Genomic DNA, 22,919 nt, shown 5'->3' with positions numbered 1-22,919 from the left:
CACATCAGAAATTCAGAGGGGAATTCGGGAAGAAATTGATTGTTGGTTTGCCACTTGTAATGAATAACACTGACATAGCCCTTGATAGAGGGCCTGTATGTAATGCATTACCCAGGGTCTCTATAGGAGCATTAAAACTTGTTGACAGACTTACAGAAATATTGAGGTCAGGAATTATTACTCCTATCTGTTATCATGTATATGACAATTTCACTTAATTCGCTAATTTAGCTTGCAGTCATCTAAAGAACTTGCTGATATTTAATATGACACACTGTTGTAAGCAGCTATATGCATGAAAAACAACTTGCAATGTTCTATTGAAAATGGCCGAATAAAATAACAATGTATAAATTCAACCACATACTTCCATCTCCCCGCCCAACATATTGATGCACCGCCATCACTGTGCCAAACTAATGCACAAAGTCACAACAGGGAAGGAGAAAAAGACGAAGCCAGCCTGGGGCCAGAAGAGAGGAGATAAGAGGAGTTCAGTGTGCCCGACAGGCTGTGAGCACGATCGGCTATCACTTTAATTCCTCTCTCTGTTCAGTGCAGTGCTGGAGTTTGGCTGCAGGTGGAATCCCTGTTTAATTACAAGTGGAGCGACATAAATAGAGTAGGATAAAGAGAGGAATAGAGTTGAGGCAGAAGAATTAGCTAATAATAAAAGTCTCTGCTGATTTATTAAATGATCAATTTCCCACTGCAGGTTGACTGGCTGGCCTCTGGCGTTATGTAAGGAGGAGGGGAGACATAGAGGAAAGAAGAGAGGAAAGAAAAACAAAGTCAAGCTTTATCATCTCCTCAGTGAGATGATGAAGATCTTGAAGTGTAAATTATGAATACACTTAAAAGGAACACTCTTCCTCCTCGCTCCGCTTGACGTCCATTTTTCACAGATACAATAGAATAGCACACACTTAGTCTATATATATATATATATATACTGTATATATAATTTGATGCCACTGTGCCGCCACGGTAAATGCTCAAGTGCGTCTTCATCTCTCTCCCCACACATTAAGGCATCAAGTACCCCTGTGATCTTGGCCTTTTTTAAAAGCGTGATTATATTCAGCAGCTTCCATCTCTCCCTATTGTGAAAGGAGGGAGAGTGCAGGGTGTAATGGCTGTCATTTGCTCACCTGAAACAGGAGGGGATTATAAATGCCGTGCACCCCATCCTTTGTATTTATCCCTGCTGATATGATAGCCCAGCCATAGTGAAGAGACAGTGAGCCATAATGGCTGCCTCTCTGGCAAAGCCCAGGAAGAAGATTGCATGAAATGAATGTGATATCGAGATGAGAGAGACAAGGGGTGCATTGGGTCGTTTAGCCACCAAATCCCTCCATTTTTTTTTATAAAAGAGGGGACACAAGTGTTGCCTTCTTGAGTGTGTGTGTGTGTGTGTGTGATAGAGATAGAGAGCAGAGGTTTTGTAGAGATGATGAATGTATGATCTTACACACCTCAGAGCGTCTGAGTGACAGGGAAAGACAGACAGACAGAGGGAGAATGAATGATATCAGGATCCGCGCTCTGGAACAGAGGATTCTCATTGGCAGCCATCGCTTCTGCTGGGCCTGAATGCGGTGTGTGTTTGTCTTTGTGTGTGTTTTATCTGCTGAGAAAACCATTTCCCCAGATGCAGGCATCAGAGGCCTTGATAGGCATCAGGAGGTCCATTCCATTCTAAAAGTCTAAATCCGTGTGTGTTTTTGTATGTGTGTGTCCATGTGGGTGGTGTGTGTTTTGGCATATCTGCCACCGATAAAGTGTTAAATTATAAAGCGTTCAGATATGGGGGCATTGTTTGCTACAGTTCTGTGTGGGTGCTTAGCTTTTATGACAGATCACGAGGTGAGAAACCACTCGATGCGGTGACATGGCTACATAGATTACATAAACACACAGACACACACGTATGCAGGGAGATTGTGGTTTCATACACTCACGATAAGGGATTTGGCAGCTGCAATCCCTCCATAGGCTAACCCACCTTTCTCTTCAGTGACTTCATATAGCCAGAGGTAGCTGAGGCAGTGGTGGATCTTAGGAGGAGGAGCATGAAGAAGAGAGGGAATCTATCATGTGACATGCACTGAAGATCAGTGTTGAGTTTGATGCACACACGCTTGTGCCACTATCTCTCTGATTCAATCTGAAACTCATTCCCTTTATCTACCTAATGCAAATACGCCTCTACACAGAAGTGAGGGCCACACACACACACCACACACACACACACACACACACACACACCACACACACACACCACACACACACACGACCACACCACACACACACACACACACACACACACACACACACACACACACACACACACACACCACACACACACACACACACACACACACACACACACACACACACACACACACACGGCTGACAGAGATTCATTTGTATTGTTTTTAATCTGTAGCATACAGGATTCCTCTTGACTTTGATAAGAAGATGCGCCCCTCTGAAATCATTCAGCTGTGTGTGTGTGTGTGAATCTGTGTGTGTGTGTGGGTTTATGTCTGTGAGTATTCTATTTTAAGTACCCAGAAGAGAAATAAATGTAGAGAGTGTGAGGGAATGTTGTAGTGGTGTGTTTTCTAGAGGATCTCCATCGTGTCAGTTTCTGACTTCAGTGATAGCATGTTGGAGAAAGAGAGATCAGACACACTATCAGGCAGAGATTTGCTTTTTGATAGTCTGTGCGTCCAACAGAGAGAACCTCCATCAGGGCCAGGCTGTGCAGAAGAGATCCTCTACGCATGGGCGTTTCTGACCTCTAGTTACGTTCAGTCATGCCCTACATTGGATGGTTTAATTATGGTCCTTTTTATACCCTCCATAGGGAATTTAGCCAATACAATGTGCTGTGAAGACCTCTATAATTATATAATGTATACTCTGAAGTACAGATGAAGAACTTAAAAAAATGTATGAGGGGCTATAAGGTGAAGAAAACTTAGATGACTTCAGCTAATTTCATCAAAGCCTTTAAGCAAGACACTGTATTCACATGTTCCCCATTAATATACAGAGGTGTTACAAACATGTTCTGACCTACTGTAATATTGTAATATGACTTGCAGGGTTACGTTTGTCCAATTCCATGAGAAGTAGCTAAAAAGAATAAATAGATGTGTGATAATCAGCTTGTAAATGTGCGTCCTTCATCAGATTTTTTTATAGTAAGTAGAACTATGGCCCGTGTTTGTTTAACTTGACATGTGCACGAGTGTTTTAAACCAGTTAGTATAACCAGGTGGATTTCAAAATCCTGTCTCTAAGAATAAACATGTTTTCAAGTATCATATAGTATCTCTTCAACATAGGTGACAGAGAAAGAGAAGTACTTGTTTACCTAAATCTAAAACTTTTATTTTAGGACTTATATGTGCAGGCCTGCACACAAACACAGACACATACACACAGAGCCGTATCCCTCATAACAACCCAATATCAGTCTCATAATGATGATGTCGTCTCTCGTTCCCGGCTGTCATCGGTGAGCAGCGTGAGTGACAGCGGTCATCCACCAATGACGGCTCATTAATCAAAAGTGCCAGCAACACCTATTATTGCACCATGCTGTTACCATGGTGACAGGAGGAGGGGACGGCTGAGATGTACCTCAGCTTTGCCCCTTGTGCTCGGTCACTCAGGGCCCATGCCAATCAGTGCCAGTCAACGCTAGTTTGAATTGGCAGGGCTATATATCACAATACAGGGACTACTCTCCCAATATTCCATAGCTAGGGGGGGAAGATGCAAACTGTCAACAAGTTACATTTTAATGTTAACGATTGCTCTTTCAATTCTCACTGCATATACGGTTTTTGTTTGTTTTTTCAGTTATGTATATGGCTCTAGATTTTGTTAGAACATTTGGAAACTACCAACACAGCTACAATGATGTCAACTATCCTGAAAGTCTAGTAGAGACCATCTTAAACATTTACAGTTATTATGTTGTTTTATTTATCCAAGATGCAAACAGTTTGATCCCTTAAAATCATTACATTTCTTTTGAATTTCACATTACTTGTCTGTTTTCTTTGTTTAACTGTGAACGACTCCACCATATGTAATGATTGTCCTATGTTTCTCTGCAGCTGTCAAGGGTGCCAGTGGAGGCCTGTGGTCAGTACTCAACATGCAGTGAATGTCTAGGATCTGGAGACCCTCACTGTGGCTGGTGTGTCCTGCATAACATGTAAGTACTACTGCTGTGATAGATGTCCACACACACATACAAACACGTATACAACTCACAAACATCTGGGTCTATCATGCTTTCATTTCTTAGGCATACAAACACCATTTCCAAACTCCACCATACATACTAACCAGACAGTCTGGGGGGTGCTGTGTTTGTCAGCCTCCCTCACCTCCATGACGCCTGGGCCCATGCCCAGCACTCTCTCCCTTGCAGCCCTTGAACATTCAGGGAGTCCTCCAGCCTGCCCAGGCCAAGTCTCAGATTGCCTTCCTTGGGCTCGGCCTTGTGCCAGCAGCCCCCTTAGATCCATTACCAAACCTGCCCACCGGCATTGTTTACCAGCCCTGAAACCAGAGCCTGGTGAGAGCCCAGACAGAGCGGGCACTGCCAGGGTCTGATGGGCACCACTCCAAACTCATTGACACCAAGAGAGTGTTAGCTTCTGTTATTGACACTGAACAGGAAACTGTTGAATGAGATCTACATTTGTTTACGCTTTGCTTTACCATTAGGCCTGTCTGCATGTCTTTCTGTCATCCTCTCTTTACCGTGCACAGAAACACACGCAAAGAAGCACACATATTCACATACACTCAAGCTGCTGTCAGAGCCCTGTCCCTTAAGATTGGAGTGGGAGATAGAGCTGGCTGGGGACAGGGAGATTTCCCTCTGCACTGTAAATTGAAAATTGGTTTCTTGTGTTGTTGATAGCCTTTGGGGGGTGTGTGTGTGTGTGTGTGTGTGTGTGTGTGTGTGTGTGTGTGTGTGTGTGTGTGTGTGTTGTGTGTGTGTGTGTGTGTGTGTGTGACTGAGTACATTTAGCACCTTCATCCCTGCTGGCACAGAGAATACATGGCGAAGGCAGAGAATCAATGTGAGGGTCAGACAAAAATACAAAAAAAGAGCGACAGTAAAAATGAGATTAATAGGGAGGTGACAAAGGTATAGAAGTTGAGAATAGACTAGTTACTTCTGGAAGCAAACTTCTAAGAGAAAAGAGCTGTGAAAGAGGGTTGAAATACAATAAATGTACAGAGATCTGAAAAGGGTCTTTGTGAGAAAAAGAGTTTGTGTGCAGCTAAGGAAAGAAGGAAGGAGAAATGGAGGATAAATGTGTTTGGGGTCTCCAGGGCAGAAAGTGCATTAGCAGACAGAGGACATACTCTGATGGGTTATGGGTCACCAACCAGAGGTTAGAAGCAAAGAAACACACGCACACACACGCCCACAAAGCATGAAAGTGTAATGCAACAGTCCATATTCCTGTGTTTATCATAATTCTAGTATTAAAGTTTAAGGGTGTATTCTTGCAGATAATTTAATTTAAAAGGAGTTTGTCTAAAGATAAAGGAGCAGGATCAATGAAAAACTAATTTAGGGCCATCAGTGAGCAGCCATGCAGATATTTTCAACTTGGAATGTACTTGCAATTTCAAATATTAAGTGTGTGTGACTGTATGTGAATGTGTGTGTGTGTGTGTGTGTGTGTGTGTGTGTGTGTATAAAAATCCATTAACACCCTGGACATCCTCCCAGTCAGAGTAAATGGGTGGCTACAGATTGGCCTGTCACACTTAGCCTGATGGAATCAGCTCACCTCAGCTCACCCCTACTTCACTCGCTTACACATAAAGGCAGGCACACACACACACACACACACACACACACCACTTTCTTGCTCTAGAATTAGTGTGAAAATACCAAAACGAGACTAATGCCCAGAGAGAGAGAAAATATCCAAAATTCCACTTAAGTTGATTTTAGGTGCCTGGGTATTTGCCCATCACAAGGGCAGAGCGGGAGATTGCAGGTGCTAGCACACAAGTAAAATGCTCAACCCAGTGTGATTGATCCACCACAGGTTTACCTTTCCCAGAGTTCCTTTCTCCTCAATTTCTAAGGTTGTGAATTCTTAACAGGCCTTTGGTGTAACTGAAGCCCCCCGAGCGACACCCCTCCAACAAGGGAGCCAGGCTCCTGCTGTTATAACTCCTGCTAACCTGCTCCTGTTATATTACACCTGTTCATCTGAGGCATCTGATACATTTGTTTAAGCTCCATTTACTTACGTTTACATCATATGAATAGCTATTTACCCAATAATTGGCTTCCATGATAATTCACATCATACTGACGTAGCTAATGCTAAAAGACAGTGGGAGGCTAACTACTTAATGACTGCTACTGTATACTGGATGTGCACTGTGCCAGTCACACATGCAAATGAAGAGCAGAATCATACAACCCACACGGTCACATCTACAGTTTTCATCTAGAGCTTTGCTCAGTCATAGCTTGAATTGATTGACCTGACATCCCAGAATGTAGCCTGAGGGAAATCCAATGAGCGTCAATCACTTATTAATATTGATCACTAATTGAGCATTAGTGATCCATCAAATCACTATTTCGTATTCAAATGTAGTATAGTTTTGTTTATTATCAATGTAATGCTATCAGGTGAAATGCTTTCCAGATCTGGCCATGGTTAAAGATTTTTCTAAAAAGAAAAGAACATTGCAAACAGGCACCCTGTCGAGTACACTAACTACAGTGCATATTAAAACTAAAAGCAAAATGGCCAAATCACAAAGAACTCCACACACACTCTCCCACACGTCGTGCTGGAAGGAGTGGTGTGGAGTGGAAGCATAGCATGTGGTTCATCTTCAAAGTGTTCTTCCAGATAGTTTGTTGTTTCCAATCAACCTTGAAATCACCTCACTGCTCTGAGAGCAAACAGAATTGCTCACACACTCACACACTCTCTCCCTCTTCCCCTATCAGCATTGCCTTTATTTACTCTATAGATCGGTGAGAGGCACTGTTAGAGAGAACACCAGGGGAAGAGGAGGAAGGCAATCAATAGTACAGGGAGGAAATCAGTGGATAGTGCCTGTGTGTGTGTGTGTGTGTGTGTTTGTCTTTGGTTGTCCTTCGTCCTTGAAGAACAGTGGCCAATTATTTAAAAAGGCAAATATCCTAATTATTTAGACATATTGCCCTTCTTCCTATCATCTGTATATGCCCCTTTTATATGTTTTGGGTCCATTAGGAACCTTTGCACCAGACAGCCCCCCTGCAGATAGCCCTGCCACTATTCCAGTAAACCTGAAGCCTCACCTGTCACCAAACTGTCTCGGCCTATCAAACTTGCACTCTCTTCTGCGGAGATGCATGACTAATGCCAATGCCATCGAGCTCGGCAGGCGAAAGGATAGATTTAATTCACACCACCCCCCCCATTTCATCATTCCCCTGCTCTTTCCCCAGTGGCATTGGATGTCTCCTTCAACCAAAGGAGATTCTAATATAGGACTTTATAGACAGTTACCAGTAAGGCAGTATGTAGGTGTCTGCCTGTACTGCAGCAAACATAAATACATACATACTCATGTATGTTCTGTATGTTAAAACAAATGTTATCAATAACAGTTGTATTCTGTATATTCCATCCTATTTGTCTGATATATAACACATTTTTGTACTTTTTGTAACACTATATAAAAAACACTTTTAGGTAACTCTGCTATGATTGACGAACTTGAATAATTTCCTTGCATTTAACTTTGGTTTGGTGCCTGACAATAGTATGATGTGGCATAATCATAGTTCCCCAATGAGCCTATACACCAGACATATTCCAGCTAATGTGAGATATGGATGTGTTACCTCCCCTAATGCCTTTCTGTCAGCTGTCAGTTTTGTTAATGGTTAACTCAGCTGTCTCCTCCTCTCATGCATGACATCCAGACAGATTGGAGACCATTTTTGGAGAAGTAGCTTTGTTAAAAGGAATGTCATCATATTTGGCATGGATGTTGGGAATATCGCACACACTCTGCGATATCAGTGTCAATTTGGAACAATTGGTGCTAATATCTTCACATTAATAATTGGTTTGACATATCTCAATCTCTGCTCTTGGCTGCGATAGGGGGAATAATCCCAGGGTGCCAATATCATTTTCTCTTTCTCACTTTTTCTTTTCTTCTTTACTTCCCACCCTTTTCTTCTCTTAACTATAATTCAAATCACACCCACATATCTCCAGCAGGCTTATCATACACTGCATTTTAATGTGTATGCGTGTGTCTGCACATACTAACTGTGGATCTTTGATTCAATGAATCCACACGTAATCAGTATATATGTTTATATCTTATCAGTTTGTGTATTTAGGCTCATTTTTGCTTGTGTCAGATCCCAATATGTTGTGTTTTCAGAGAAATATTTGCCCATAAACAGCATCCCTCTCCTCCTACCTCCTTCCGCCTCTGCCTCCAAACACTCGTAAACATCGATCCCTCCTTCCTGGAGTGGAAGTAGGACTGTAAAGTTGTCTGTGCCACTGGCCAAAAGCAAATACCTTTTCCTAGTTCTTTAGAGCAGGTCGGTCTATACCATCAGTAGTAAACTGTGATATAGAGACGTCCTTATGAATCAGTGAACCTCGGCGACCACATGTTCTGAGATATTCCTGAAGTCAGCCCGTACAGTACAGCCTTCTTTTTAACATGTACAGAGAAGAGACATCAAAATGTTGTATTTCCGAGTCACACAACTGTGTCTTAAACATGTGTGCAAGCTTATTAGGATGATACAAAAAGGTTCAAGCAGTCACAAGTAAACACACAAAATGGCTGGTAAAACTTGCAAGTCATGTTGCATAGCTCCCTGTCTTCTTAATCCTTTGTTTTCCCAAGACATATTTGGTGCTGTCAAGTGAGTAACCTTTTCAGAGGGGGAAAAGCTAATTGGCAGATCTATCGGATGTTTTTTTTCTTACTTGCTCTGCCCCTCTCTCTCTTATTAATTCTGCACCGCTGCTACCTGTCGCTGTGTTCACAGTCATCTGTTACTTCAGTGTGCTCATTACTGCGGTATGCCACACCAATGCTAATTAAACTGCAGCGCCACAATTAGCATGCTACCAAGGACTCTTGTTTGGTTGTTGTTTGGCACTGGCCTCCCCCTGGTGATAGCTGCAGTGCTGTAAGGTGTGTTGTTGGCAGAGATGATAAATGTTTACATAAAAACAAAGTGTTTCCTCTAATGTTAGGGTGATATTTACTTTAACATTATTTTTAAATACAGTGAACATATTAGCTCTTAGCTCATTTCGAAGTTGAGGCTAGAAATAATGAAAGTATTAGCTGCATATATTTTAATTACTCTATTGCGGAAAAGACCAGACATGAGTTATTTATTTTCTGTGATTTAAAAAATTGCCTGATCATTAATTTTGGCATTCCTCATTTGAATTCCAGTTACACTTGCGGATGTTTTCAGAACAAAATACCTGGCTTTCCAAATCATTACTAACATATACGAGTTTGAGGAGCTGTATCACAACTCAGTTGCACCTCTAACACTGCACTGCTCTGCCTAATGATCCCAGATGGAACTGGATTTGGTATTAAACAGTGCTACAGATTGCTTGAGCAACTTTTAAAGTTAAATGTATTCAAAGTTGTTACTCTGAACTTGAGAGTCCTGCATCCATGGCACTTGCTCTGATGTCTATGCCCGGGGGAGGATGGCCATCCCCTGAGTATGGGTGACTAGTTTCACCCCCCGCCCCCCACCCTCCACCTCTAGCGGGATGCTAAGGGAAGTTGAGGGAAGGGAACAAGGCCAAGAAGTGACAGGGGCATCAGGACGGAACGGAGTGCTACACCTCCCAGTTTCCTCTCAACTGTCACCATCATAGTGTGAAGAAACACAAACACACACACACACCAATCCACCTAGCCCAACCACACATTCTCAAGCACACACACACAACACCTGCCCGCCCACTTTTAAGTCTGGACCATTGCTCACTGTCACCTATTGTCACCCTGCTGCACAGAGGGAAACAAAGACACTGGAAATGGACACACACGCGTACACTCACAGTGGGGAAGATGTCTTGCTTTTTTCCGGCAGAGCATGAGCACAGGTACTGACATGAGACAGAGAGGATAAATGAGAGATGAGTTGACAGTCAGGGGAAGTGAAGATCTATGGAGGTGTTCCAGCAAATGAGAGGGGTGGGTGGGACAACGGAGCATAAGTTCACCTAAAGGGAGATGTGAAGACTCTCAAGTGGAGGATGTGAGGGTAAACACTTGTGCGAACACACAAACAGGTCATCTTGACTATGATGGAGAGCATCTCTAGGGGAGGGTGATACATACAGTACAGGACAGCTAACACGGCCCATCATAGTGGATGAAACCAGCATATTAAGAATATTATCACCATGGAATATAATCCTATAGTAATCTCCACTGATTGTTCAGTATTAATATGAGACTGCATTGTCACAGAGATGACTCACTCATACGAAGATAATGTCATTATATATCCATACTTACTCATGAGAAGGAATTAAATGCTTGTGTGGTGTTCATTGAAACTTTTAAATGTAACTCAAAAATGCAATGTCATTTTTATAGTTGCTTGTGAGAGACTATAGAAAATGATGAGAATAATTGTAATGTTTTGTTACAAGCTGCCTCTCGGCTGTGAATAAACACACCTCCGCAGGCTACATATTGACCGCCTGGATCAATAGTATCATATGCTGCCGTCTACAGCTCCACACATTGAAGATCATAACACAATATATGGAAGATAAAAGCCAAGTGTACTCTTGAGACCCCATTGTGAAGCGGACCTCCAGTGCCCCGTAGATGCAATGATAAACTATTATTTTCCCTGGTGGATTTCTGGGGGTCTTTTTTTATGAACATAGGTCAGATTGAGTCTTAATGTAATAATAAATTGGACAGTGATATGGGGTGTTTGGAAATCTAAATTCCTTTTTCTTTCTTATCCCATCCAAGCGCACATTTTATATTAATATACAAATAATAAATAAATAAATATAACTCCCACTGTTTCCATAGAAGATGTGTGTGTTTATATCCAAGTAAGATCTAGGATATCTACGATTAAAACATATTTTATTTTGCGTCCTCTTTGTTTTCTCATAAAGCCACATGATTCAATAATTCAAGCTAAGAATTCATAAAAGGTCATTTTAGCAATAAAGCCAAATAAAGTTGGTTGATATAGAGACCCTGGCCTAATGGGGTCCTCAGGGGCAGCAGTGGCATCACAGATGAACAGCTTAATAACGCTGCCTCATCACACCCTGTAAAACCTCTGCTGTGGGACTGTGAGTGGGTTTTTGTGTTTGAGAGAAAGAATAAAGAAGGAAGTTGGTGCCACGGCTTTTGACAGCTGTTAGAATTGAGTGGTGGAGTGCGAGGTGCCAAATTTCATGATCGAGAGAAACAGTTGTTAAATGTTTGCCTGCAGGGCCAGATTGATGCTGCCGATCACCCTCTATTAAAGTGTGTTTGTTTGAGAGAGAAATATAGGATTTTATGAAGATTGTTGGAAATAGAGTGTTTCCTTATAACCTTCATGTTATTCAGAGGTTTACGGAACATTGATTGATGAGCCCAAGCTCTCAGGCTGCTTCACTCTGTTTTTATATAACTATACATTTTAAGAGATCGTTTTATCCCATATGGCTTTGTACCTGCAGACTCTCAGCAGCAGTGTTACGGTGTAATTTTCCGCTCAGTCGGCGTTCCTGCATTGGAGGTACGTAAAGGGGATGGCTCAGAGATATTCTACTTGGGGGCAGCCACTCTGCAATTTCTCTGTCCTTAGGTATGGGTTTATGTGGGACGCAGAAATTGTGTGTGTGTCTGTTTGTGTGTGCGTCCACACACTGGAGCAACGGTGTCATGGCCAGTGGGCCAGGTAATGACACCCCCACCGGCCCCTCCATGCGGATTTCTGCTCTGTAGACCACCACCCATAATGATAGCACAAGGAGGCACACAAACTGCTGTGTGTGTGTGTGTGTGTGTGTGTGTGTGTGTGTGTGTGTGTGTGTGTGTGTGTGTGTGTGTGTGTGTGTGTGTGTGTGTGTGTGTGTGTGTGTGTGTGTGTGTGTGTGTGTGTGTGTGTGTGTGTGTGTATGGTCAGCTGGGTTCATGTGTGGCTCTGGTCACATGTACAGTAGGGCAGATGTAGCTGTGTGTTATTTGAGTGCATCTGTGACACAGCTCCTGCTCCAGAGTAACATACAGCCTTCAGGCTATTAGTGTGTATAGGATTCCATACAGTGTCTGCTGATGCATGGGTAGCATGGTAATTGGGTTTCAGTTGGACTGCAGAGTGCCTATTTGTTGTGCATTGATTTACCACAAACAGCACTGTAAAGGCAGACACCCATGTGTGTAGTATACAACAAATGAATTGAACAAAAACACTTGTTTTTCGCTGCAGGGGAGGTCCTTTGTTTTGTTTTCCGAGTGCAGAATTATAAATGGATGTGTGAGATTTTAGTGTAATTGTATACATCGATTACTAATGTGTCTTGGACTGGTGTGTGTTTGTTTCCTCCAGTGACATGAGCATTTGATAGAGCTGAGGATGGCTGGACCTCAGCTTTGTGGGAATGTAATAGCTTTAGTTTCCCAGCCTGTTTGACCTTCCTCATGCCTCACATTAGATATGCATTACACCTGAAGTCTCACATGGCCAAATACATCTGCACCCTCTCTTTAGTATTCCCCCTCTCTTTACGCTCCCCTGAGCCTACAACCTGTGCCCCACTGATACTGGACCACTTTTAACCACAATGGAATTAGTCCTCATGCCTTCATACACCAAAATAAACTGTGTTAGTCATGACTCTGCTGGTCTTTTTGCTTGTTTTTGCTGCATTGAATGATGGACTTCTGAAGCTTCTCCTTTCTCCTTTTCAAGTATTGTTTTTTAACTTGAACAAAGTGTTTTTGGAGTTCTCTTTGTTCTTCTGGTTATTTTCATCAATGTTTCAGTCATTTGCATCATATGAACATTTCAAACCCAAACCATGAATCAAAGAAAGAGTGATGTTCCTTTTTAAGTCAAAGGTTACTTTTTGAAGATAATCATATGTATGTTACAGCGCGTGCAGTGAATAAGACCTGTTTGTATGCATCATTTAACGCTGATTACAGATATATTTTGCTCTGTGTGCACATACTGCACAGCATAATAAGACCGTCTTGTATTGTAGTTAATTAAATCATCAAAAGGGCTAAATGTTGCACGATGAAATATATTATCTGCCAGACCATCTCCTTTTGAATGGCCATGACAGCCTCATCAGCAACATTTGTCGAGGCTATAAAGCCGTCTCTGCCCTCTACTCAGTCTCACTCTAATTGTGTCACCTTATCAAAGGCTGAAAGAAACAAGAGTGCAGATTAGTTTCCATTCAGGACCAATCTAATCCTTTCAGCTCTCGTTCTCATAACGTGTCATTGCCAGTCAAACAGCTCTGCACAACAGTGGTGTTTACCAACCAAGTGAATAGATGTTGGACATCTAATTCTCCACGAAAAAGATCCCAGTCAGGCTCTAACTGACTGTTATTCAAAATCGCTTTGATTTCTAGGGTTCTCTAAACGGTCTATTCTTTGATGTTTACAAAGGGCGGGGATTGTTTCATATTGCTCCAAGCGATACAATCTTTTTTTCTTTCAAGGTCTGTCTGGATAGTAATTGAAAACAATTATCCAGTGCTTTGCTGTGATAATACCCAGCGCTTACACCAGCTAAACCATGTACGGCATTATCCCTAATATCCTTTCACTGAAGCCCCAAATCAGCTACATTAATTCCCCATTTCACAATCATGTGGACATGTGGGTTAACACAAATCAATATGTGTGCATTTCTTACACACGGTGAGAGATGCACTCAGGATGCAGGAGCACTTCTTACACTACAGCGCACATCTGTTATCTGGTGTCACCCACATGGTGATGTATACTATATGTATGGCTACATTGTGCGGGTGCAAGATTAACAGCAAAACAAAGTCCAACGTGAAGGCATATCTGCTAAAAGTCATTTTTGGTAGATAATGTATTTGATATGTGTTGCAGGCACCACAGGGAATGGTAGACCTGCACACAACAATTGAAACTTAAAACATTAAACCTAAACTTAAAAAAGTGAATTAGATATTTTATTTGTATTTAAATGCATTTGTTTCAGTTATAGAATCAGGCATACTATGGCACAAGTGACAGACACACAATCAAACAAAGGAAATTAATGTTGACCACTCTTCTTTTCTTTCTTTTGATTGTGATTTTTGGTGTTGAGTGAGTAGAGTTACAAATATTGGTAACACTTTATAATAAGGTACACAAATTCACCATCAACTAGTTATTAATTAACATGCATATTAGCAGTATAATGGCTCTTTATTAGTCATTATAAAACACTTATTAATGCCTTATTCTACATGACCATATTCTACAAGTAATAAGCCATTAGTTGAGAGTTTTTCCTCAATAACCCTCTAATTAGTGCTTATTTATTGCAAGTAAGGAAGTTGTTGTACATGAGTTTTGGTCTTAATATGCTCTGCTCAATATGGGCCTAATAAGGCAGTAGTACCACAAGAAGAGTAATTCTCCCATAATAACACTTAACACATATGATCTATTCTTATGTAACAAGACATGAAACTATAAGTGTTCATTGTGTCTAAATAACAAAAAAATAGGTATTTCAATCTAAGAATATGTTTTGGGGTATTGACAGTTCAGCTACCAATAGCAAGGTGATATTGACCTGTATGTTTCATATTTGCACATTTATATTTTTGTAAAATGTGTACTGAAGGTTAGACAGGAAACCGGGTACAGGAAGTAGGATAAAGTGAACTGAATAGCATGGCAGTAGAGTACTACTAATTTCCCCTATGCAACCTGAATAGTAAAAGGGTCAAGTCCGTCAGAAAGCAATGACTGTAAGTGTGAGCCTTACACTTACACTGTTAGGATTAGTAACATGTATTGTGTTTATGTGATGACATTTGGAGATGTTTAAACCATGGTTTAAACTCAATGAGAAAATGCGTTAGCATTCACGCTAGTGTTAGCCATAATAGCCTGCCCTGTAGGCCTATGCTTATTGCACAGCTAGCATTAGCTATATTGACCTTGTTTACACTTAGCGGTCCTATGTGTTAATCTGTGTATGTTACACTTGCATGTATGAGATCATTAAGTGCCTTGTAACTTTTTTTTATATAGTTTCACTCCCTTTGAATGTCAGTAGACTGCTAATAAGTCAATAAAGGAGCATGGCTGCTCATTCCCTGGCTCTCAAAAGAGTTTGGCTGGCTGTTTAATCTATGTTCACACAGACAGTACAACACATAGAGATAACAGTACGCCTATTGTGTAGTAAGTACATACAAGCAGGTCACACAGTGTGATCACAAATACATAAACTCTGTTAAAAATCAGTTTTTATTAAAAAGGTACAGGCTGCATATATGTTCTCAGCCTTGGAGAAACTTGGCATGTTTTGGTACGTGTATGTGTCTGAACCTCTCTTTAGTGGTTCATTAATAAAACAGATATTTCAACGTGTGCCTACTTTGTTCATGTACTGTTGAGGTTCATTTCAGTAGTTGTGTGCTATAATGTATTTACAAAGTGTGAAGAGGAGGCAACTTCAGAATAGGGAACCTGTTCAGGTCAATTAGAGTCAAACTACTAGCTTATTGGTTATGAACAAGACTTCACTTCAAAGTAGGGAACATATTCTTAGATAGAAATACCTCATGTTGAGTTATTTAGACTTAATTAACACTTACAGTATGGTTTCATGTCTTATTAAAGAAGAGATCATATGTGTTCAGTATTATTATTGTAGAATTACTATTCTTGTGGTACTACTGCCTTATTAGGCCCATATTGAGCGGAGCATATTAACAACTTCCTTACTTGCAATAAATAAGCACTAATTAGAGGGTTATTGAGGAAAAACTCTCAACTAATGGCCTATTATTTGTAGAATATGGTCATGTAGAATAAGGCATTAATAAGTGTTTTATAATGACTAATAAAGAGCCAATATACTGCTATTATGCATGTTAATTAATACTAGTTGATGGTTAATTTATGTACCTTAAAATAAAGTGTTACCAAAATATATATTCCCACTACCTATTTGCATAACAAGCTAAACAAATTGGCCCCAGTCCACTTTTTAAGAGCAGAGTGACATACCCTCTGTAATGATAATATATTAACAGGCCCCATATGCCAGGCCTACTGTTGCTGCTGCACCCATAAACCCACACTGCCTTGTTCCGTCTTGTTGGCTTGTAACTGTATTACAGGGGATATAACTTGTGGGCTGCACATTTTCTCCAAAGTAATTATTTCCCATAAACATTGTACATTGTGACTCCTGCTCATAAAAACCTGACCTAATATGTTATTTACTGTGAGCTCGACATTTACAAGTCTTTACAGGATAGCTTGTTTACTCTGATTCCTTCTGTCACGCAGTTTCCTGCATCATCCCTCTTCCTCTCCTCATCACCCTGCTGTGATTTACGGCAGCTAGTGTCTTAGAGATGTCATAAACCTGAGCCTCATACTGCAGATACGATGTCAGAAATCACTCCCTTGTCCACTCATTTACTACTCCTGATATTATGGCCAGTCAATAGATATTTCTGATACTAACATATCATCATTACCTGACAAAGGCCACAAGCTGAAACGCTGTTGCAATAGTTTGCTATTGTTTTGACTTATTTGCACTTTTTATACAGTCTATGTTTGAGCAAAGCTTTCACAACAGTATGTCTTGTGGCTCACAATGTAGCTGTTTATATGCCCATTGAAGAGAAGATTTACTGTATGATGGTGTCAGTGTGTGTTTGAGAGAAAGAGAGACAAATTGAATGTAATGGTTCTATAAACCTTGATTTATTCATTTATTATTCACTTGGAACCATTCAGTCACACAAGGTGATGATTCACGTAAAGATATTGTTCGAGTAAATGTTAATAATGCACTTCTGCTAGACTTTGGCATGAAATTGTATTTATTTTCAACCAAAACAATATACTTTGAAACTGTCAAGAAAAAAGCACAAAGATAAACATCATTAACACACACACACACACACACACACACACACACACACACACACACACACACACACACACACACACACACACACACACACACACACACACACACACACACACACTGGATGTTTTGGTTGCTCTTTCAATGTTTATTTTTACTCTCACTGAAACAGAAACATTTATTAATAAAGGTTCCAAATAAATCAAAACAAAATCAACTTAAATGCGGCTCCTACATTACTGCTTCTCTTCTCAGGTTGTAAACAACAGCCCTGTGGGTAAGAGGTATGCATTGTTTGTATGTATATTTGAAGGTAAAAGCGTGCGTCTGTGGGTTTCTGTGTGGGTTGTTTGCCTCGGGTTACTTTATATGATGTGGTCTTATTAAATCAGAGTGAGAAAAGGAGGAACAGACAGGAGTGATAGAGAAGCACAAAGGAACCTGAAGCGATTAAACCTGACTCAAACTGGCTTAGCGGTGAAAGCTCCACAGAAAGCCAACAATGGTCGCCGAGCTTTAAATCTTGCTTTCTTTCCGCTCTCCCTCTCTCTCACTGTTTACCCCTCCTCCTGCTCTCTTCCTCTCTCAAACAGATTATTTTCTTTTCCTTTATGTCTGTCTTGTTTGCGGCACATAAGGCTGCTTAGTTTTACAATACTAATGTCAGGTTAAACCCGTCCTGCCGTAATGTCTCAGAATAAAAGGTGCCGTGCTGTATAGGGTATTACTGTATTTCAGACGTCAAACACTTCCAGGTCTTTCTTTTATCCGTTCATTATTACATCATTCTTCCTTTTCATTCTTTTATTTATTTTAAGGAGTTTCAGGGCAGTCTGTGGATTAGCCAGGTTGTTAATTACACAGTACGTTTTTTGTCTGAATCAATAGGGGATTTAACTTGTATAAATGTATGAGGGGATTAGATGGGAATGTGTGTGTGTGTGTGTGTGTGTGTGTGTGTGTGTGTGTGTGTGTGTGTAGGGGAAAGGAAGGTAGAGATTACATTTAGGGCCAGTTTTCTAACTCAATGTACTTTTATAAAAAACTTGAAGCTTCATCCTTTTATTGTCAGCCACTTCATCTGTAATACTTAACTTTTAAACTTATTACCATAGTTTTTTTTGTTGGTACACACTTACATTTCCACAAAAAAAAACATGAACTATTTAAAACTATGGGGAGTCCCCCTGCAGTATGTCCTCCTAAGTCCTCTTTACTGCCAAAACCACTGTCCTGTACTGGATTAGACCACCTGGTCTGTATTAGGAGGCGAATAAATCTACCCCTGCCCCCCACCAATATCCAGATCTCCACCTGCACTTGCCATTGCCCATGAATGCCAGTCATTAAGACAGCATTACAAAGACGAGGCCTACCTCTTTCCCAACGGACAGGCTCCACTTCCACATATAGAGCAGCCATTGTTTTTAAATGCCACTGCTCCCGCCCTCTGGAGACCGGGTTTCCATTCACTGGACACTGTAGCTAGTACGCTGCCAGAGAGGAAATATGATAAATGTGTCTAACTCTGTCCGTCAGGCAGCAGTGGGACATTCTCTTTTTCCCCAGGTGCCAACAGGTGAAAAGTATGATCTGGTCCGGTTACTTCATGTGTGTGTGTGTGCATTTTTCATCCGTGAATAACACCCCCTCTCTTGTGTTTGTGTTCCCTCCCAGGTGCACCAGAAAGGAGAAATGTGAGCGCTCATCAGAGCCCCGTCGCTTTGCATCCGACATCAAGCAGTGTGTGCGTCTCAGCGTCCACCCAAACAACATCTCAGTGTCCCAGTTCAGTGTGACGGTGAGTGGATAGAAACATACTTTTACTTCTACAATAAAAAAAGGCAAAAATAGCTTAATATGAATTAAAATAGGATTTACACAAATTATCATTTACAAAATAAATACACATCCAGTACCAGTGACAGTATCAAAAAAAAGTGTAGCATGTATCAAATAATTCATCTCATGCAATTACTTATTGTTTAATTAATCTGTCATAAATTAACAGCAACATACAAATGTCCTAAAATAAGATACTTCGTGCCATTTGACGTAGGGATTGTTTAATAATTGTTTTCCAGTCAATAGGGGAGAAACACTTTAGCGATCATTTGTTTTAGTGCAGCCATATTGCATTAAACAGTGATGCTAGCGGAATGTGATGCTAGTGAGAACATCTTGTCTGGCAGATTGACAACATCACACACTCAAGGATCATTTGTAATACGTTGTAATTACGCTCTAGATAGTGATTAGTAGACCGTGTTAACTCTATAATCTTGCTTTACATCATTTAACTGCCTGCCAAAACGCATCCTTCAGAACCTGACCTCGCAACGTCCAGTGAAACACTTCCCATCAAATGTCAACAATCATTAGCAGCACACAGTTTAGCTCAGCTGTGTTTATAGGGGATGTTGGCAACAAATTGGCAAAGATAATTCTTCCCCCAGTCATTTTAGTTGAAAAAAAAACTGCCTGATTTAAAGCTCTGACTTATCTTGGATTGTTTGAGTGTATTCACTAGTTTGAGTAGGAGCTGTTATATATCGGGTTGTTGTTAATCCACCTTTTGGAAGATGAATGGTCTGTGTGAACTTGTATGCAAGGAAAGAAATAGATATGGCTTTAACAGAGACCTATGGGAGTAGGTATTCCCTTATACTGTGTCCCATTTACTCCCCACCAAAGGCCCATTCTGATTCAATGGTTATTTTTCAGTTTGACAGGACCAGTCAAAGTGGCTCTGTAGTTGTGTGTGTAGATGTGTGCATCACTTTAAGATGTTCCTGTGATTTCACTGCAGGTTCAGGAGAAGATTGACATTCCCTTGTCATGCTATTTTATATCATCCTAGCCTGATAAACCTCAGTGCCCGTTTGAAAGGTTGTAACACTTATAGTTATAAAAGTCCCACTGACCTTAACCACCTAAAGTAATGTCACATTTCAATTCCCATTTCCTATATAATGATGGTTTGGAAATGGTTTTGAATCCTATAGACTTGGTGCATAAATATCAGGTCAAAGGTCAACTCAGAATGACTATTCTCCATCAGTGTTGCTCTGAGACATGAGAGGTTTTGATTATCTCTGGTACACTTCTGCACCAGTCTAATTATATTCATGGGGTGTGCGCTTGTGTATGTGTGTGTGATGCGCTCATGCCTGATCCTTTAGAGTGTTTAACCTTTTCCCAGCGAGCAGGCTTTACCCAAAGGCTATGCCACACGTCTCCCATCCAACTGATTGCAGGGCAGAGGTTTCTGCCAGACACACAGCGGCTGCTCCTTGACCTTTATGTTATTAAATATTTGTTTGGAAAGATAAGCAAAGGCATTTTTGACAGAAACTGATACACTCTATTGCTGAAATCAGATATATTCTTAGACAAAGCCACTGTTTGATTTCCATCTGTTAATGAAATAGTTAACTATCTCAAATTACAATCAATTATTTTTAAGTTAAGTAAGAGAAAACAGTATCAGCCATGACATTTGAAGGCTAATTGAAGTCTTAATTAAGAGTAGCTATAAAGTTAAAGTGTAATCTCTTAACTTATCACCAATATGTCAAAACAGTTTATGGTCTATTAAAATGTATGCTGTCGATAGTGTCTGTATTATACTGTGTATTCTTATACCTGATCTATAGTGTATTCAATTTCTATACGGCTGTTAAAAATGTTCATACTCCTTATACATAGTTTATGTTCATCATTTTCTTTATATCAATCAGTTTGAACAAATAATGAGCAGTATTCCCTTTACACAGTAGCAGTTAAAATGTTTCTTGTAAATCAGAACTTAAGCATTAATTAATGTTATTGTGGTGACCACTGTATAACATAATTCACTCATGGAACTACAGTTTGGGGGTATTGTTTCCGCACGGACATATGTGTTGTTAACTGTATATATTGTGTGCCCTCCTTGCCAGTGTTGCCAACTTGGCGATTTTCTCGTTAAATTTGGCGGATTTCCAAACCCTCCGGCGACTTATTTGTGTCAAAAGCGACTAACGACTAATCTAGCGATTTATAATGGTGTTATTAGCGACTTTTCTGGTGTTTGGAGACTCACATTGTTCTGCAGTTAACGAGCCGCGGGTGCTGCCGTGAGCCCCGCCTCCCTCCCATAGTACTCACAGGCGCTCAGACTGACGGTTGCCTGGCCGCAGCAGAGCTGCTGCTGCAGTCAGAGCAGAGAGGAGACAACCACACTCCCCCGCGTCGAGACTGCAAATGAATTGCGCATGCGCCAACTGCCAAGCCGTCCTGGTTTTGAGCGGGATTTAAATGTTGAATGTAAATGTTTCTTCACTCACTTTTCACACTTTTCACCCAAATAACTGCCTTTGCTTTGCCTCACACAGCCTCAGTCACTCAATCACCTCGTCCACTGTGTGTGTGCCTCTCTGTGACAAGCTAAACATCATGGCACAGTCTAAATTGTATTCTCAAAAATACAGAAAGGAGTGGGAATCAAACCCTGAGTATAAAGGATGGTTGAAGCCATTTATTGGAGATGACACACGGGCATACTGCCTTTATTGTAAGGGGGATTTCTATGCCAAACTGTCATGTCCCCAAAACATACTCAAAAGGCAAAGACATTTCTGATCTACTGTCGTCTGGATTTAACTCCGGTGGTTTCAAGTTTTGATCCTTGAAGGGTTGGGAACGTTTTTTGCCTACAGCCGCCATTACATGATATGCAAATTAGGCGATGACGTCATTTAGCGACTTCTGGCGACTTTTCGGACAGCCAATAGCTACTTTCCTTACTATGGAGTTGGCAACACTGCTCCTTGCTTCTTTCTCTTGTCTACTCGGACTGCAAGCCAGCAACATGTCCTTTTCTGCTCCTCATTAAAGTTCCCTTTTGTACCTTCGATGCACCGCCTCCGACTCCTGTCTCTCGGCACTACATTATCAAATTAAATATAAAAGCAAAGCTATTTGCCACTGCATTACCGTTTTATCTAGTGTGTTAAAAATAAAAAAAGTTACCCTCAGAGTCCAGAGATAAGAAAACATTGCAGTGGTTACACTGCAATGTTTATATCAACTCCGCCGTCTGAAGAGATGTAAAATGTCCATGTAAGAGTTCGGTACCTTCCTCCATGTTTCTGTCCCCGCCAGTTAGTTTCGGTTCATGTGAGCACTGCAGCAGTCTTAGGCCCGCCCCAAATGCTCTCATTGGTTGAGACGCGTGACGACGCTAATCCAATCCTGCGCCTGCTGTGACCCATGTCTGTATGTGTATTCAGAGCCAGTGAGCAACAGACTATATATTATATACAGTGACAAATATTTTTGGTGGGGCTTTTGATATAGTGAGTAAAACACTTTTTTTGGGAGAAATTACCCCTTAAATTAGGACTTCTGGTGATGTAATGGCGCGTTTCCAGTGCAGCGCGGAGCTCGCTTTAATGCTGCGTTCAGACCGGACGCGATGCGAATATTCGCTTCGCTCTAAACGCTCCTATCGTATGAGCATAGATACGTCTCATAATTATTTGTGTGAACATAAAAATAATTTGTGTGTAAATATGTGATTTGTAAATGTAAAACAACATCCACAAATGCATTTAAAAGATTTGCAAACTCACACATACATTTGCAAGTGTAAAACTGATCTGCAAATACGTTAAATATGTTCACAAATAAAAAAAGATCTGTGAATATCTCTTTAACATTT

At 40.8% G+C, this 22,919-nt stretch overlaps 1 protein-coding gene across 1 annotated transcript in view; it reads left to right on the top strand.

The window, feature by feature from the left end:
* plxna4 (plexin A4) overlaps positions 1–22,919 on the top strand; it is a gene marked incomplete at its 3' end in the record, with an annotated part of 211,080 nt that overhangs the window by 141,152 nt on the left and 47,009 nt on the right. Inside the window, exons 5-6 of the mRNA XM_034218841.1 lie at positions 4,140–4,240; positions 18,893–19,016. Coding sequence (XP_034074732.1) covers positions 4,140–4,240; positions 18,893–19,016 — 225 coding nt within the window. The remainder of the gene's footprint in view (positions 1–4,139; positions 4,241–18,892; positions 19,017–22,919) is intronic.

Source organism: Gymnodraco acuticeps, unplaced genomic scaffold (genome assembly GCF_902827175.1).
Source record: "Gymnodraco acuticeps unplaced genomic scaffold, fGymAcu1.1, whole genome shotgun sequence".
Lineage (NCBI taxonomy): Eukaryota > Metazoa > Chordata > Actinopteri > Perciformes > Bathydraconidae > Gymnodraco > Gymnodraco acuticeps.
The sequence above is the reverse complement of the archived record's forward strand: the minus strand, read 5'-3'. Positions and strand labels throughout refer to the sequence as shown.